General features: G+C 55.3%; 2 protein-coding genes across 2 annotated transcripts in view; both read left to right on the top strand.

The window, feature by feature from the left end:
• The window catches only part of SLC9A8 (solute carrier family 9 member A8), a 58,880-nt gene extending 48,410 nt beyond the window's left edge, over positions 1-10,470 (top strand). Inside the window, exons 13-16 of the mRNA XM_037500220.2 lie at positions 924-1,035; positions 3,720-3,940; positions 4,946-5,092; positions 5,990-10,470. Coding sequence (XP_037356117.1) covers positions 924-1,035; positions 3,720-3,940; positions 4,946-5,092; positions 5,990-6,097 — 588 coding nt within the window. The 3' untranslated portion in view covers positions 6,098-10,470. The remainder of the gene's footprint in view (positions 1-923; positions 1,036-3,719; positions 3,941-4,945; positions 5,093-5,989) is intronic.
• A 3,506-nt stretch (positions 10,471-13,976) lies between these two features.
• On the top strand, positions 13,977-15,362 carry LOC119254552 (interferon lambda-1-like). The gene has a single exon (XM_037521668.2). The coding sequence runs from the start codon at positions 14,711-14,713 to the stop codon at positions 15,284-15,286; it is 576 nt and encodes a 191-aa protein (XP_037377565.1). The 5' UTR covers positions 13,977-14,710; the 3' UTR covers positions 15,287-15,362.
• The last annotated feature ends 1,802 nt before the right edge of the window (positions 15,363-17,164 follow it).

Genomic DNA, 17,164 nt, shown 5'->3' on the forward strand with positions numbered 1-17,164 from the left:
CTGGCTCCGCTGCTTCCTGCCTTGGTCAGCGTGGACCACTAAACCTTTCTCTGTCTCAGTTTCCTCGCCTCTGAAATGGAGACAGTGACACCTACTTCATAAGACCCTTGCAAGGACCAAAACCTGACAAGGCAGTGTGTACAGACCCTGAGCATGCCGCCCAGGACAGAACTGTTGCCTGAGTATGAGCAAGCATTGCAAGACTCCCAGGCTTGCGGTGCAAAGCGCACTCAGCTCAGTGTGCTTGTTCAAATAAGCCGAGAGCCTCACGTCCGTTCCTTTTCTCTACTTAGTTATGGTGAGAGCCAGCATGAAGAAAGTGAGAGTAAATTAATAAGTAGTTCTAAGAATCCACTTAGATAATAAAACTTCACGTGATGCTCCAGATCATGCCCTGGAGAGGGCTAGGCCGAAAGCCCTGCTCAGCAGCTGGCGTGAGTGTGGGCGGGGGCTCTTTAGAACCTGCCCAGCGTTCTTGCTCCAGGAGCAGCATTTATGTTCATGTTCATAGCAGGTAGGCCCCTCTCAGCCTCTCTCCTTCCCTGGGCAGTGCCCTCCCCCACCCCCAGAAGAGGCAGAACACCTGACTCTCCACCAGAGCAGGCCAGCCAGCTGGCGGACTGGTTAGCACAAGCCTGCCCCAGGCTGGCCACACCCCGGGAGGTGTGAGGTTACCCTTCCCAGAGGTCTGGGTAGTCCTGCCCCTCTGCTCTGGCTTCTGTGCACTGTCACCGCTTTGCTTGTCCTCCCTCTGACTACTGAGCCACAGAGCTCCATCCTTTCCCAGACACAGAAGTACCCCCAGCGGGCTCTGAAGCCTTGTGCCCAGGGGAGTGCTGCCCACGGGTGTTGCCTGAGCTTCCGCGGGCTTCCACACCAAGAGCCGGGTTTCCGTCTAAGACTTTGTTTGTTGCTTCTAACAGGTGCTTGTGCTGTTTGGCAGAGCGGTGAACATCTTCCCTCTCTCCTACCTCCTGAATTTCTTCCGCGATCATAAAATCACACCCAAGATGATGTTCATCATGTGGTTTAGCGGTAAGTCCCGTCGGAGGGGACCTTGAAGGGAAAGCACCCCCGCAAAGGCACCAGCGCCTGTGCGGAAGAGCGAGGCCCTTCGCTCAGCCTTTGAAAGCACGTGTTCCTCGTGACCCACGCACGCCACCAGCCCCACTTACCAGGCAAGGACGGTGACCAGGCCCAGCAGGCCCTTAACAATAGTAGCTCAGGCTCGCTCCCCACAGTGCTGCCACAAGGGGGTGGCATCTGCGCTGCAGGGGAGGAAGCTGAGGTTCCAGGGCAAAGGGCTTGCGTGTTGCAGAGCCAGGAATTGCCCTCCTTCCGTCCACCCTCCTTGACGACAGGGCAGCCTGGCCAAGCGCTCCCTCGCCTGCAAGCTTTCTAGGCTGCAGATAAAGGCTCAGCGTTTAAACTTCTCTGTCTCCAGGCCAGGCTGGATGTGTCTCCTCTAGGCTGCTTGAACATTTCAGTTCCTCTTCAATGTATTCCTCTACTTTTTTAAAGGCTGCCAGTGATTTCCTAAATCTTTGGCTCCAAACACATTAGATCCTTAGGCATCTTTATTTTTTTTTCCTTAGGCATCTTTAAATTTATTTTTGAGCAATACATACAGTTCTTTGTGCTTTCTTAAATAGTATAATTAAAATATTCCCATGTGGGTTGGGGTATAGCAATATGTTTTAGAAGCTATTTCCTACCTAACATCATATCTGTAAATCTCTCAGAATTCATTTTCAAAAATATCTGTTCAAAATACATACATATGTCAGTGGGGTACACGAGTGTGTGTTGTAAGGGAAACCTTTCGTTCTCAATCTTTTTTACCCATGAGAAAAACAACATTGCTAAAAAAAATTGTAAAGTGCTTAAGATCCAAGGTCTTGAAAATCTCAAAGTCCAGGACCCACATCAGGTGTGGGTAAGATTGCAGAAGCTCCTTGGCAGGGGGCATGACCCGAGCCCTCCATGGGGAAGGGGAGCATTTTACACAGTGAGGGCTCCTGGCCCGAGTATCCGCTCCCAGGCCCTCCTGAGCCTCCCTCCCCTGGTGTCCAGCTCTTTCCTGGATGCCCCACCCCTGCTGGCTCCTCCCATTATCATTTAAACAGGTGAAGATTCTCCTTCCAGCCAAAAAACAACCACCTCAACCAAATCCTGCCCCACAGCCCCTCCAGCCGCTCCCTCCCTCACAGTCTGACTTCTTTGGGCTGACCTCACCCACATTCTCCACTTCCTCGCTGCCTGGCTCCTGGGCAGGACTTGACCTGACCGAGGTCAGCAGCAGCCTCCTGCGGCCAGACCCGCCGGGCCCCTGGCAGCCCCGTCCCGCCCACCTCCTTGGCTTTGGGCTCCTTCCTCCCCTGCCCTTGTGCCTTCCAGCCGAGGCCCTCTTCCCCGTGTCCTTTGCCCCGGGCCTTTCCCCTGAGGGCTCCTGAGGCTCCCCCCAGCTTCTCCTCCTCTTCTCCTGACCCCTCAAACACTGGCTTCCTCAGGAGTCAGTCCCAGACCTGCCTCGGGTCTGGGGTTCTCACGGACCATCTGTCCCTCGGCCTCCACTCCCCTCTGGTCCCCACACTCCCGGCCGGGCCCTTCCTCAGAGCCACACTCCTGTTCCTGAATCCTCCTTGGATGCCGTGCAGACACTTTAATCTCATTGTCTTGACTGAACTTGGTACCCTCCTGCCACGAGGCTTCTTTGCCGGCACCCTTCTCCCACAGAACACAGCAGTGGGTGTTGTAACCGAGGGGCCGCCGACTCGCTCGGTGCTCGCCACGTGCGTGTGCTGCGCCACGCCGGTCATTCACCCGCAGGCCCCTGGGTCAGGCTGAGTTGAGTCACCCACCCCAGCCTGGGAGGTCCCAAAGAGAAGGTAGGGGCAAAGGTAATCCGGGCACCAGTCTTCATGCTCAGACCATTGCTCAGCAAAGCCTCCTGGGACGCCCTGCCCACCCCAGACCTCATCCCCGCTTCCCTCCCGCACGTGTCCTCAGCTCGGTCTGGACAACTGCGGCGTCCGGCCCCATCATGCTGTCAGGCTTCGGCGCCCATGTCTGGGGCAGGGCCTGTCACTGAGTGCTTGACCCACCTCCCTGCTGACACTCACCGTCTCACAAGGCCGTTTGGTATCTCCTTCGCCGCAGCTCCGGGAGCTCCCCAGGGGCAGGACCCCCATCTCCCTTCTAGTGGCAGCCGGCAAGCCAGGGAGTTTCCCAGCTCAGTTCAGGGCCCTGGGTTCAGCCTGGGAAGGGGACAAAAAGGGGAGTGAGCAAGAGGCTACGCTGTCCGCGGCCGCCTCCAGCCACCACCAGAGGTCAGTGCTGCGGGGCCTGTGCTGGGCAGCATCTTCAGGTAGGAGAGGGGCAGGGCCAGCCGCCTTCTGTACTTTGCTGGGGGGACACCCACTTGCAGTCTGGCTTCCTCACTTGGACATTGTAGGGGTGGGGGGCCTGTCTGTTCCCGCGAGCTTTCTGACACCTGAGCCTCTGGCCCAGTAAAGCCTCATGTGCGGCACCTGGAGCTTCGTGGCCTGGACAGGCTGCCTCACTGGCCGCTGCTGTGTGACAGGGGAATGGTGGGGGGCGCGACCACAGCCCCACTTCTCTCCAGCAGCTTCTCCCTCAGAGAATGAGTCCCAGCTATCCAGGGGGTTGGTGGGGGGCCTCTCCCCACCCTCCCCCCTCACTTCCTTCACTGCCCCCAGGCCTGCGGGGGGCCATCCCCTATGCCCTGAGCCTGCACCTGGACCTGGAGCCCATGGAGAAGCGACAGCTGGTCGGCACCACCACCATCATCATCGTCCTCTTCACCATCCTGCTGCTGGGTGGCAGCACCATGCCCCTCATCCGCCTCGTGGACATCGAGGACGCCAAGGCCCGCCGCCGGAACAAGAAAGACGTGAACCTCAGCAAGACGGAGAAGATGGTGAGTGGGGACCGGGGCAGCCACGGCGGCCAGGCGGGACGTGAGGCTGAGGCGCGCTGTGAGGATGCCCAGGTCACCCCACCTGAGGAAGTGGAGCCCAGGTTCAGAGCATGGCTCTTTTGGGGCGTGGTGTCTGGGTCATGGCCTGGGGAAGCAGTTCTCCTCCCCTGCCTCCCACACCGCCCCATCAGGACCAGGACTGGAAGGTTCCAAGATCACATCATTCTCCAACCTTTACTGAAAGCCCCTTGTTAGGGGCTGGGGATGGAGTTTGTAGTGGCTTTGAGGCCCACGAGAGAGGGGCCTCCACCCAGGACAGACAACAGCCCACTTGGGACTAGAGGCTCCTGGGCTAGGGCTGCAGGGAGGCTAAGACCCAGACCCCACCACCTCTGCCTGCAGCCGCCTCTCCCGGGCAAGCTGTGCGGCCACTTCCTTGCCTGGGCCACCCCAGGCATGGCTGAGCCAGGCTGTCTGACGGGAGCACAGGCCACGCTGGCCTGTCATCCCACCTTCGTGCCCCTCCTCCCATCCATATCCGGAGATACATTTTTTTTGTTCCCTTTTCATGTGGTCCCTCTCATCCCCGCTCCCTTTCCCTGGAGATTGCGCTCTCCCCGCTGTGTGGACACGACCTGCAGATGGGACTGGAGCTATTGCAGCCACAGGGAAAAAGCAACAAAAGGCGCCTCCCTGTTCAGCGCCCTGGTAATGTGAGCCGAGCGTGCCAGTTCCTGCTCCTGCCTACACACTAGAGTCACCTGCAGAGTTCGCAGTTCTGGCCCTGCCCAGACCTTCACCTTTCTTTACACTGGGTGGGGTCCGGGGTCTCCATTGTGTTTTCACTGACCGACCTCCTGTGGGCATTCAGGGGGCTGCTTGCTGACCACAGGCCCCTGCACTGATGGGAAAATACAGGTTGGGGGCCCTGGTGGTCCGGGGTGGAGGCCGTGCAGTGTGGGGGCTCCAAGAAGGCACCCCCTGATGGCCTCTGCTACCCCACAGGGCAACACCATCGAGTCGGAGCACCTGTCAGAGCTCACCGAGGAGGAGTACGAAGCACACTACATCAGGCGGCAGGACCTCAAAGGTTTTGTGTGGCTGGATGCCAAGTACCTGAACCCCTTCTTCACACGGCGGTTGACCCAAGAGGTGGGTCGGAGATCCTTTGCCTTCCCTGCTCAGATCCTGCAGAGGCCCCCAGTCGGTGGGCAGGGGGCTCACGGGGTGCCTTAGGCCAGGCCGCTGCCTCCTGCCGGACTCTTCTCCTCCTCAGACTCGTGTGCCGGCGGAACTCGGCGTCTGCCGTTCCTCCTGGGATGCCAGATCTAGTGCTGCTTTACTAATAGACTTGTTAGCATGGTTTGGTCTTCCTGCCTCGTAGACTCACAGGACAGGGATCAGCTCCCGAATCTGAGCTGAGGAACTTCAGACCCCCTAGGCCCTCAGGCCCTGGCCCGAGGCTGGGACACCCCTTCCTCCCTCCAGGCACAGTTGTCAAAGGGACAACTTGGGTGGACTTTGCTGAAGTCATGCTCATGCCCACCCAGGCCTTCAGGGTGCTGCCCCCTCTGTTTCCGAGTCCCTTTTCTCCCTCGGCCGTCACGACTGCCGTCAGCACCGCAGCTAAGAGCAGGCGCTGTGCCAGGCGCGTTTCATGATTACTTCCTTTCATTTTCCCACACCCCAGGGCAGGAGATGCAGCCGTTACTTCACGTGACAGCAGGGGAGACTGAGGCCCGGGGAAATGAGGTGCCCCCACCCTGGGTCACGCAGCCAACATGTGGCAAAACTATGAGCAGAACTTGAGTGTCTGATTCCAGAGGCCACATTTTTAATCACCCCATCCTGCCTCCTGCTCCTGTTTCCGAGTGACAGCCTGTCTCTGTACCCCCACAAAGCCCAGGGCTGGCTCAAGTTAGTCAGTTAACACTGAGGTTCCCAGTGGCCGGCCGGCCTGCCTGCTGTCCCCCCGCAAGGTACAGAACAGCTCTCTCCTTCCTCGCCCCGACCCTGTCCTGACAAGGCTCGCTTGTGTCTCCTGCCCAGGACCTCCACCACGGGCGCATCCAAATGAAAACCCTCACCAACAAGTGGTACGAGGAGGTGCGCCAGGGCCCCTCTGGCTCTGAGGACGACGAGCAGGAGCTGCTGTGACAGCACCGGGTGCCACAGCCTCCACGGCGCCCAGGATGGACAGCGAGGACGGACATCTGGCAGCCTCTGCAAGGGGGAGGAGGCGGAGTGAAGTAGAGGCTGAGAACTTTCACCCAGAACTTTCCAGGCCTTGGGAGCCAGCTGGCTTCTGAAACTTGTCATCTTCCCACTCCACCCTGAGCCAGTCCTCTGCTCTCCATGTGCTTCTCAGCCTTTAGATGGAGGCCACCTGTCCAGGTAAACGTTTCCTTCAGCTTCTGCCACCAGACTGAGCGGCCCTCCAGCCAAGATGCCTGAGAGGAGCAGCTCTGCGTGGAGCCGCCATGGCTGGGGTGCGCGAGGGAGCCCTGGCTTGCCATTCCCGCCATTCCCAGCCACTGCCTTCCCCACCTGCCCAGGAGCTGCTGGGGCTGCCCAAGTGGGTGCCTGTGCCAGAGCACCAGCTGCGGGTGCCCGTCCCGAGGGGCCTACCTCCAGGTGCCTCTAGCCACAGCGGCAACAATCCCAGCCTAAGTGGCAGGCCCAGAAATCTTGAAAACCTCACTCCCCTTTGTGATGGCGCCTGAACTCCCTCGGGAAAGAAAAATGGAGGCAGCTTTTTTGTGGTTACTCTCACAGGTACCTCGCTGGCTGTGGCCGCACTACAGTCCAGCCTCCCGGCAGGGCTATGAATGTTTACACGGGTGCCTGGCGGGCGGGCGCAGGCTGGCTCTAGAGCCCCTTGGAAGCTGCACCCCTAGGTTTCTTTAAGGTGGTTGAGCCCATTCTGTGGGGTCAGAGCGCCCTCTAGAGGGAAAAGCTAGAGGTACAGGGCTTTCCGGGGCCTGCAGTTCAAGCACTTTCACACTGGAGAGCCTGGCCTGGCCAGCCTCCTAGGCTCTGGTTTGTCTAGAGGCCCTTTTCCTGAGCCCCAAGGTGTCTGCCCTCCACTTACCTGCTGCCCCTTCACTGCTCATCAGCATTTCCTTTCCCTCTCCCAGTTCTTTACTGTCCCGAGTGCCATTTGTCCCCCATGCCAGGGTCCTGGCTGGGGCCAGAGCAACAGTGCCCGCTGCTCCTCCCTTCCCACTCTACTGGGGACTGCAGCGACCTGCACCTGGTGCATCAGGAACCTGCCTGCCTGCTTGCCCTGAGCAGACTGCCGGCTCACTGGCTCGTGCTCTTTCTCTCTCTCTCTCTCTCTCTCTCTCTTTCACACACACACACACACACACACAGAGTCTCTCTCTCTCTGTGTCTGTCTCTCTCCCTCCCTCCCCCCACTCCATCCTAAAATCCCCATCACGAGGCCATCGCAAGGTGAGGAGCTGCCAATCATGTCCAGATGAAATGGAATTACCGATTTTTGCTCCTTCCTGCCCCTTAACAAGCCTCCTACCTGCTTACCTTTGCTCACCTACAGCCGCTGGCAGTTCTCGTAACGCGGCTCAGGTCCCAGCGGGAGCCTTGGGGGTTCAGCAGCCTCCAGATGGTTTGATTCATCACGTGCATGTCCTTGGTTCTCCATGGGGACACAGTGGGCCCATGTGGGCAGCATGGCGCCCAGGCTGGTAGCAAGTAGGTTCCATCCTGTCTGCCTCAGGCAGTGTGGCTGTGGACCCTCCTGGACCATGTGCCAGCCCACGGGCCAGGCCCCTGCCCGCACACTTCCCCTTTGCCCGGGAGTGTCACCGTGAGGCCAGGCAGGCAGGAAGCATGCAGATTCCTTTTTATGCATGAAAAGTAAATTTGAAATTGGTACAGCTACAATATGACCATTGTTCTCTTTGTAAGCCCCCTCTTAACCCCATCATGGGAGCCAAACAGGGTCATTTTACTCCGCACGGAGGAGGAATGCAATGGGTGATTCTGGCCCCTGTCCTCTCCTTCCTTTTAGTGGAAAAGGGAGGCTTTGTCAACACCTGGGCGCGGGGGCGGGGTCTGAGGCCCCCTGCACGCTTGGCCGTGTCCCCAGCGGGCTGGCCAGAGCCAGGTTCCCACTCTGCTTCGGTGGGAAGCGGGAAGGGGGGTAGGGTGATGGGCAGCTTCTCCTCAGCCAAATCACGGCCATCAGAGATGCAGGCATGACTTGTCTTGTGAGAATCTTAAGTGCACAAAAGGAACAAGCCTCCCTGGTCCTTCTCCCATCCCTCCAGGATGCAGGAGAGACATGTTTCTCCTGCTGCCTGGTGGGTAGGAAATCAAACCCGAATGTTCCTGATACAACAGCCAGAAGCACAAGAAGTTGCTGCAGCAGGAACCCAGTCTCCGAAGCCCCAGGCAGTGTGTTTTAGTGAAAACACCACTGTCAGAGTCAAGGCTGAAAGAGAGTGAGTAGCCAGACTCCCTTCTGCCGTTTCTCACACAAATGGAGTTACAAGTCCAGGGAATTTCATCATCACTGGGCATGTGACAGAAGGAGGCAGGCTTTCTTGTTTCTGCTGGTGCACCCCACCCTTCCCCTTCCCCACCCCGCTGACAGAACCCAGAAGGGAAAAGGCCTTCCTTACCTGTGAGTTGGTCTCTGCTGCTCTGCACAGCTGCCCTGACCGCAGGGTGAGTGAGGTGCTTGGATGCTGCTGCGGCCCCTGGGCCTCTGAGGTTGCACGGGGATGTGTGGATGGGTGGCCAGCCCGTGGGACGTGGGCCCAGAATCTGTCAGTCACGTGGAAGAGCCGCCTTCCTGGTGCTCACTCTCCTGCACCAAACCGACCTGCCGTGATGGCTCCTTACAAACCAGATGACTTTGGGTTGCAGACTTACTGAAGGATTTTTTTTCAGTACTGCTTTTTTATTTGCTTTAAGGGCCTGTGGGAAGACCAGGCACATCCTTTTGCCCTCCCCAAGTGAGTGGTGGGGGGCTTGTCAGGTGCCGACTCCTGAGAAATGATTAGCTGCTCTCTTGATGGGGCTTCAGTGGGGAGGGCCAGGGGGCAGCACTGGGAGGGGGAGCTGCTGAGCCTGGGCCCTGCTTCACCTCGCTGGACTCTACAGAATTCAGGGGAGGGTGGAAACTGCTCTAGAAATAAAAGTGAATGCTCCTGACTTCGATCAGGCCTCGTTTGTGTTCAGGAACTTTGTGAACGTGTGGCCACAGCCCTAGACCCTGCCCCTCCAGGCCAGCGGCAGCCATCTTGCCAGCGAAGCATTGCCCAGTGGGTAGGAGCCAGGGTTGACTCCCGCCTGTGCCCCTCAGTGAGGAGTAGGTGAGGCTGAGAGGCTGGCTCAGACCAGACCCAGCCTCCAGCCTGCTTTTCCTCGCAGGTGCTAGGGGCCCACTTCCCCAGGGCTCTCCTGGGGTGCAGATTCGCCCCTGCTGGGCCTTTGCCTGTGTGTGGAACCAGGAACCCACTGATCTTCCCAGGCACAGCCACCTGCGCTGGGGGCTCCTCCACAGCCCCTGGTCACCTGTGGAAGTCTTAAGCGGGTCTACCCGCTTCCACTTCCAGAGACCTCCAGAGCTGCTCGAGGTACCAGGTGCAAACAAATGTGGGGTAAATCAAAACCAGGCAGGATCCACCTGACCCCAGGCATGAACCTTCTGGCCCAGAGGCAAGAACCACACCTTAGTCCTTCCAACCCCGAATTTCATCCCCGGCCCCTCCCCTTCAGCCAAAGAAGTAAGGGGCCGGTGGGAATAACACCCAGACTCTAACTGTATCAGGGCTGCCGAGCCAAATGTGGAGCTAAGGGCTGGACGTGAGGCCCACATGGCCCTCATCGACTCCCCTTTGCCACCTTTGATGGCGACCTGGGCTCAGAGGGAAGACTTCTCTACCATAAGAAGCTGCAGGGGTGATGGCACTGGGTGATGGGAACTCTGGCAAATAGAAAGCAGAATCTTCCCAAGGCCCCGCTTTCTGCAGAGGGTGCTGGCCATGGAGTTGCGCTGAGCGAAGCTGAGTCCTGGTGGTGGTAACGGGAGGATGGCTTCCCAGTGGGCCCCCAGTGGCACCTGTCACTGAGCGAACTGGGGCTTGTCATCCACATTTCAACCTTCTCACTCCTAGAAAATGTTTCTAACCCCTAGATAATGCTCAAGGTGGTGGAGCAAGCAAGGGAAGAAGTCTTTTCCTTAGAAGTCAGAAAGCTGGGGCCTCCCTGGTGGCGCAGCAGGTTGAGCGCCACATTGTGAAGCTGTCCACAGCCTCTGCGGTGCGGGTTCGATCCCGGCTGGCCAGAGAGAATCCCACATGGCGAGGCAGACCTCTCCTGTCTCACCTGCTGTTCCTCTCAGCAGTGTCTGCAGTTCGTCGGCCTGTTCTGCTCCCCACTCTGTCTCTGGTGAATTCTCTCACCCTCCGGCGCCTCTGACCTGTACCCCAGTTCTTGTATGAATAAATAAAAAAATCTTTTTAAAAAAAAGGAAGTCAGAAAGCTGCCTGGACAGGAGGGCTCACACCAGGTCACTGGCCCCAGTTGGCCTGCAGGCCTGGTGGAGCATCCCCCACCCTAAGAGATAACATGGCTCTCTGCCTTCCCCTGGAAAAGACATTTGTTCAGGATCCAGGGAGGAAACACAAAGGGCAGTGGGAGTCTCAGGGCAGTGAACTCGGGGTCCTGCAGACAGGGCTCCATATATGGGAGTTCTCTTCATGAATACTTGTGGGCCTGCAGGAGAGCAGGCAGGCATCAGCCAGGCCCCTACCCAGCTGGGGGACGCCTGGGGACCTTCGCCTCAGCCTGGCCTCACAGGCACCTCTGGTAATACCCTGATGCAAATGGGGAAGAAAACAGGTCTTTGCTCACCAAAAAAAGACCACAAAAGTGTAGTTGGTTCACCTGCCGGCAGAGTTGATCTGTGCGCTCCTACCTGCTGGCAAGAGGGCCAGATGGTTCCAACTTTTTGGAGGCCAACATGGGGACATCTAGCAAAAGCTAAAGTGTCCTATACTTTGACCCAGCAGGTCCCCTCCAAGGACAAAAGGAATGTGCACAAACATTTAGCTCCAAAAATAAATCATCTTTGTGATACCTGTCAGGAGGAAAAATTGAAAACAATCTCTGTCCATGGATATGGGGATTGGTGAGATGAGAGAATATTAATCAGCAATTCAAGACCTAAGGACACGGAAGTGCTCACAGCTTACTAGGCCAGCATCTTGCCACCTTTAGAGAGAAAAATTTCACCCTCTTCTTAAATGCTGAGATTTCAAGACAAGTAAAATGCAAGGAATAGAGGTTTTAGTACAGCACGTCCTCAGATAACATTGTTTTGTTCAACATTACGTCATAACGTTGGGAAAAAACAATCCTAGCCAAAGCCACGTTATCTCAGGACCTTTGCTATCGGTTGTGTCACTGCAAGTTGCTGTTTCTAAGAACCCGCAGACAATGCTAAGTGAGGACTCACTGCACATGCTTTTTAAAACACACAAACCCTTGTTCAAATACATATTAACCCCAAACAGCAGGTCAGGTTGCCACCTAAGCACCATTTCCTTCTACCCATGCCCTGCCATCTTTGCCAGGAGACGCCATTTTTATGTAATGGGTGACCATGCACTTCAAGGGGAAGCGGGGCCCATCCCCAGTCCATGCCACACCTGGTCATTCCACTTTCCTGCCCGAGGCTGACTGTGGAACGGGCCTATGATGTAATTCTGACAGGAGGATGAAGCAACATCTTGGGGAGTTTCTAGAGCTGTTTCCTCAGCGTCAAGGAGACTGTCAAGGAGAGTGAGGATGTGAGCCTGGGCCTGCTGCAGCCAGGGAAGTTATCCACCACATGCCAAGGAGGGCCGAGCAGAGACAGGAGGCCTGAGAGCTCGTAGTGACACTGCCGGACCAAGGGGTTAGCGGCCCTGGAACTGTCCTCCCTCCGGCTACCACGGGAGACAATGCATGTTCTAACTGTGCCGCTTCTGCTTAGCTTTTATGTCAGGCAAAACAAAAATAATACCGACACAACTTCGTGAGGTAAGAAAAGCATATTTTAAAACAACATATACAGCAATAGCCTCTAAAATTTAAATTATGGTGTGTGTGTGTGTGTGTGTGTGTGTGTGTGTATATAGGAAAAATTTTGGATATGCCACGTTTCAACTTTGGTATAAAGAGCACCAGAGAAGGAGTCTCAAGAGCTCTGATGAAAATCCAAATAAAAAAGCCACTTTGCAGAGCTTCTAGCAATGCCTGTTGAAGTCAGAGACACCCATGACCCTTCACCCCAGCAGCTCCTCCAGGGCTTAAGCCCTAGACAGCAGGGATGGGCAAAGACCGCCTTGGGCTCAGTCCAGTCTGCCTCCTATTTTTTTTTTAAGATTTATTTTATTTATTTATGCATATAAGAGCTGGGGTGCAGGCCAGAGATGCGGGGGATGAGAAAATCCACCAGGACAGAGTGGGGAGCAGAACAGACAGACTGACTGAAATACACTGCTGAGGGGAGCAGTGGAGAGACAGGAGAGGTCTGCTGCGCCATGTGGGTAGCTCCCTGGCCGGGGATCGAACTAATGCCGCAGTGGCTGCAGGTAGCTTCATAGTGCTGAGACTTAACCCCTTGCACCACCAGAGAGACCCAACTGCCTCCTATTTTTGTACTACCAGAGTGCTGAGGTTTTTAAAGGGTTTCAAATGGTTGGGGGGAAAAAAATCAAAAGAAGAGTGTTTCATGACGTGAAATTCAAATTCCAACGCCCATAAAGTTTTGAAATTTTTTCATAACAAAATTATGGAAATTTATTTTCTCTCATTATAAGTACCTATATAATTTTTTTTTCCGGTCCCTTGGGACATAAAGCCAAAAATTGGCACATAAAGCCCATTTGCTCACCCCTGCCCTTACTCATGCACAGCAGACACCTATGAGGATGTTCGTAAAAGCAAATCATGAGAAACCACCTGAATGTTCCTCGCTGGGAGAACGCATAAGCCACGGCACAGGAACCTGGGGACACGACTCCCCAGTGATGACACCAAAGCGCAGGCATCAACGTGGGTAAATCTACAATGTGAGGGAGCCGGGAAGCAAGCTGGCAGAAGGCAGTGGAAGAGGTACCCATAAGCCCGTGTAAACAATGGTTCTTAGGATGTGGACAAGCGTGAAGCCAGGCTGGAGGATAGACACCAAGGGCCCCCCTGGGGAGGGGAGACAAGGGAGGGTTTGCACTTAAACTGTGCTCCCCACACCCGGCTTCCCCTGTATCTTGACGCTTCTTTTCCTAACATGGCCGCAGGGAACCAGTTCATCATTTGTGCCAATTTGCAAATGCACCTCTGTCCTCCCTGACTCTGGTGGAGGGGGCGGAGTGACTAAGCCAGCTGGCCCTGACCCTGACCCCAACCTACCCATCAGGTAAGTTTTAGTGCTGAGTGGTAAGATCAAAATTGGTAATGGCATCCCCGCAGGCCTTGAGAGCCAAAATTCTTAGCACGGGTGGGGGAGGGCAGAAATGAGGGTCATTAAAAAGGCTATGGTCCTGAATTTTAAAGTGTGTGAACTTGTGATTATTATTTTTTAAATGTAAATCTGTTCCTGGCTCTACCCTTTGACAAGACCTAGAAACAGTGAGCAACCCGAGACAGGGATCATCCCTTGCTCTCAAATACGTAACTTTGCAGTAAAGGACCCAGGACTCTGGGGAAACACTTGGCTCCAGGACCTGGGCAGGAAACACACAAGATGAGCCTGGAGCCCCTCGTCATGGCGGAGAAGGAAGAAGCAATCGAAGGTTCCAGGGCCATGTCAGCAGGACTCAGGAGATTTGCGTCCTTGAAGCCTTGAGGAAGCCACAGACAGGAATTTGAGCATCAATAACAACAATAATGCAATGGGCAGGAATACTTAAAATATGCTGAAATCAATGAGTTTGTGACACTTCCAAACAAAAAAATAGTCACTGTTGGCAGATTCTAAGGCATTGATTCATTATATTCAGTGAAAATAAAAGGAGAGAATTGAGCGCTTGCCCTCCTCAAACCATACCACTGGCAGCCGAATAGTAGATAGGCGTTTGCTTTGACTTTTTCAAAATAGAATCATAGATGTATAGGAAGTGGAAAAAAAAATCCAGTCAGGCCCCCATGTAGCACTGCACCCAGTTTCCCCAGTGTGACATCTGGCACCACTAGAGAGCGCTGCCACAACCAGGAAACTGCCGTCGGTACCATCCAACAACCCTGCCCAGATTCGTGTGTGTGTGTGTGTGTGTGTGTGTTCACACGTGCATATGCTTCTGTAACAATTCTATCACATGTGCAGACTCACATCCCACCACCATGGGGAAGTTTCCCACCTACTTCTCCCACGAAAGTCCCTGCCCCACCAGGGAGAGTCCTCAAGCTGGTTTCCTATCCCTCCACTGCCTCAGCCTCAGTCACCGGCTCCCCAAAGTCAGCTAGTGGCAGGTTTTCCCAGGGAGTCATCACTGGAGGTTCTTCAGGCCGCGGGACTTCTCAGATACAAGGCTCTCTCCTGCAGTTGAATTTCAGTTTCCTTCTCTGCGAAGATCCAGGTTCACCTGGTCCCGCCCACACCTGTCTACTCAGCTGGCTCTGACTGGCCCCACCCACTCATGCCTTCTCAAAGTGGACATTCCCAATTGCCTTTTCTGTTTACGAACATCAGTGGGGCTGCCCAGGGTGCCTGGCTAAAAAGAGCCATGCAGCTGGGGAAGCAGCTGAGCTCCAACCATGGCCATGACGTGCATCTGGCTGACCGTGGTGGTGGTGGTGGCTCTGGCCAGCGCAGGCCCTGTCCCCACTTCCAAGCCCATCACAAACAGGAGGAACTGCCACATGGGCAGATTCCGATCTCTGTCGCCGAGGGAGCTGGACGCCTTCAGGAAGGCCAAGGATGCCCTGGAAGAATCGCTCTCCATGAAGAACTGGAGCTGCACCACTCGCCCCTTCCCCAGGACCAGGGACCTGAAGCACCTGCAGGTGTGGGAGCGCCCTGTCGCCTTGGAGGCTGAGCTAGACCTGACGCTGAAGGTCCTGGGGGCCCTGACCAACTCGTCCCTGGGGGCTGTCCTGGACCAGCCCCTTCGCACCTTGCGGCACATCCACTCGGAGCTCCAGGCCTGCGTCCCAGCTCCACCCACAGCAGGCCCCAGGCCCCGGGGCCGCCTCCAGCACTGGCTGCACCGGCTCCAGAAGGCCTCGAAGGAGGAGTCCCAGAGCTGCCTGGAAGCCTCTGTCACGTTCAACCTCTTCCGCCTCCTCACACAGGACCTGAAATGTGTTACCAGTGGATACCAGCGAACGTGAGAAAACCGGCCCAGCCCAGCCCACCTGGGCCCTAGACTCTATTTATGCGCCAAGCCCCGTGTCTGCTTAAGTTATTTCTTCTCACCTCTTATTTATTGTATCTATAAGAAACGTTTATTTTTCTACCTGTTTACAATATGGACAAATAAGCAATAAGGAATTGGGGCGGGGGGGGAGACGACCTCCAATCTTCAGATGAGAGAACAACATGCGCAACAACAGCAGGGACCCTGATCAGCCATTTCAGGCGGGCAGATTCTGAAGGACAATGTGGCCGAGTCTTCGATAGACACATGTCAAGGAAGAAAAGAGTGTGTAAGGCGGGCCAGTAGAGTAAAAGTGAGTTAAAGATCTTTAGAGACTTGATTTAGGCCCTGATACAAACTTCTCAAAATACGGGTTTCTAAAGCAACTGGACATGAGGAGCACGGAAATATCTGCCGTTAAGGAAATGTAATAAAAATGTAATAAAAATTGTAATAAAAATGGTGTTATCCTATTTTCAAAGTCCTTGTCTTGAAATGTATATAGTGAAATAGCCGGAAATGAAACTGATGCTTGGAATGTGCTTCCGAGGAATTGAGGCGTGGGGAAGGGGATGGACGGGCAGCGAGGAAATCAAGTGGCCACAAGCTGGGCACGTGGACTGCTGAAGCTGGGCGCAGCACGCGTGGGGCTCATCATACTCACTTCTTTGCCAGTGGAAGGTTTTTTAAATAAGCAAATAGAAGAGGTATAGCTTAAGCAAGTTCCTCATTTCTCTCTGGAGCCAGAGAGGAAGGCAGCCTGGCAGTGATGGCAGCCTCCTAAGCATCAGGGACCCAGCCCCTTCCTGCCACCATCTCTGCATTCATCCAGCCGCCCATTCCAGCCATCACAGCCGGGAAGGAGATGGAGGGTGGACGAAGGACAAACTCCTTCCCTTGAAGGACGTGTCTCCGAAGCCCCACAGGGCACTTTCCCATCCCAGGGAGCAGTCAGTCATGCAACGGTGCTGGCTGCATGGGAGGCTGGGAAAGGCATTTTTTCTGGATGGCCTGGAAAATGGTCTGAAAATCAGAGCTTCTATTAATTAGGGAGGAAGGGATAAATGGAGATTGGGGTACGACCGGCAGTGTCTGCCACCGCTCTCGTCCCACTGAGAATGGTGATCAGGTGTGCAAGATACCACAGATTGGCACTCCGGGCTGGCAGCAGAGCTAACGTGCAGCTGGTGGGCCTGCCGCGGTTTAAATATGCTTGTCATTTACATATACAAATCAAGCAACCTGCTCTGAGGTCTCAGCTCGCTCCACCTCAGATGCGGAGTGAGCCTCTGGCTTCCCCGGCTCTCCCAGGCTGCGTGTTCCTCTCTAGGAAGCCGCTGCTCCAGGCCCCCAGGAAGGCAGTGCCATTTCCTGTGCCGGCACTGACAGCAAAGCTCAGCATCTGGGCCCTGGTCTGGCCCGAGGCCTGGTCATTTGGCCAGCCAGTGCTTGCCATGCAGAAACCTGTAGGGTCTCTTCCCGGACAGCTGGACCACCTCGCAGGGACAATCCCAGCGGTGGTCAGCATCACAGGCACAAAGGCCTAAAAGCAGGGCCCACAGCTGCTCTCCACCCTTAAGAGGTAGCCATATTTTGCTTTTAAGTCAGCTTTCATTTTAGAAAACACCTCAAACTGATTTTTAAAGTGATTCTTACAATTGCTGTAAATGGAAAAGAGGTATGGCCTGCCTTAAATAGAAGTAACTGGAAACTCAGCAAAGATTCTGCTGAAGCCTCTGAGCCTGACGCCTACTTTCTCTGCTGAGACAAGCTGGCACTGAGCTGACTTCCTCCTTGAGGCATTACAGGGATTGAAAAAAATTCAGAGTGGAGTTAATTTTTTTCATGATGC

This window comes from Talpa occidentalis, unplaced genomic scaffold, assembly GCF_014898055.3.
Source record: "Talpa occidentalis isolate TD23 unplaced genomic scaffold, MPIMG_talOcc4v2.1 talOcc4.10, whole genome shotgun sequence".
NCBI classification, from domain to species: domain Eukaryota; kingdom Metazoa; phylum Chordata; class Mammalia; order Eulipotyphla; family Talpidae; genus Talpa; species Talpa occidentalis.

Bases quoted from the DNA above. Each gene is read 5' to 3' on its own strand.
- LOC119254552 (XM_037521668.2), top strand. From the start codon at position 14,711: ATGGCCATGACGTGCATCTGGCTGACCGTGGTGGTGGTGGTGGCTCTG.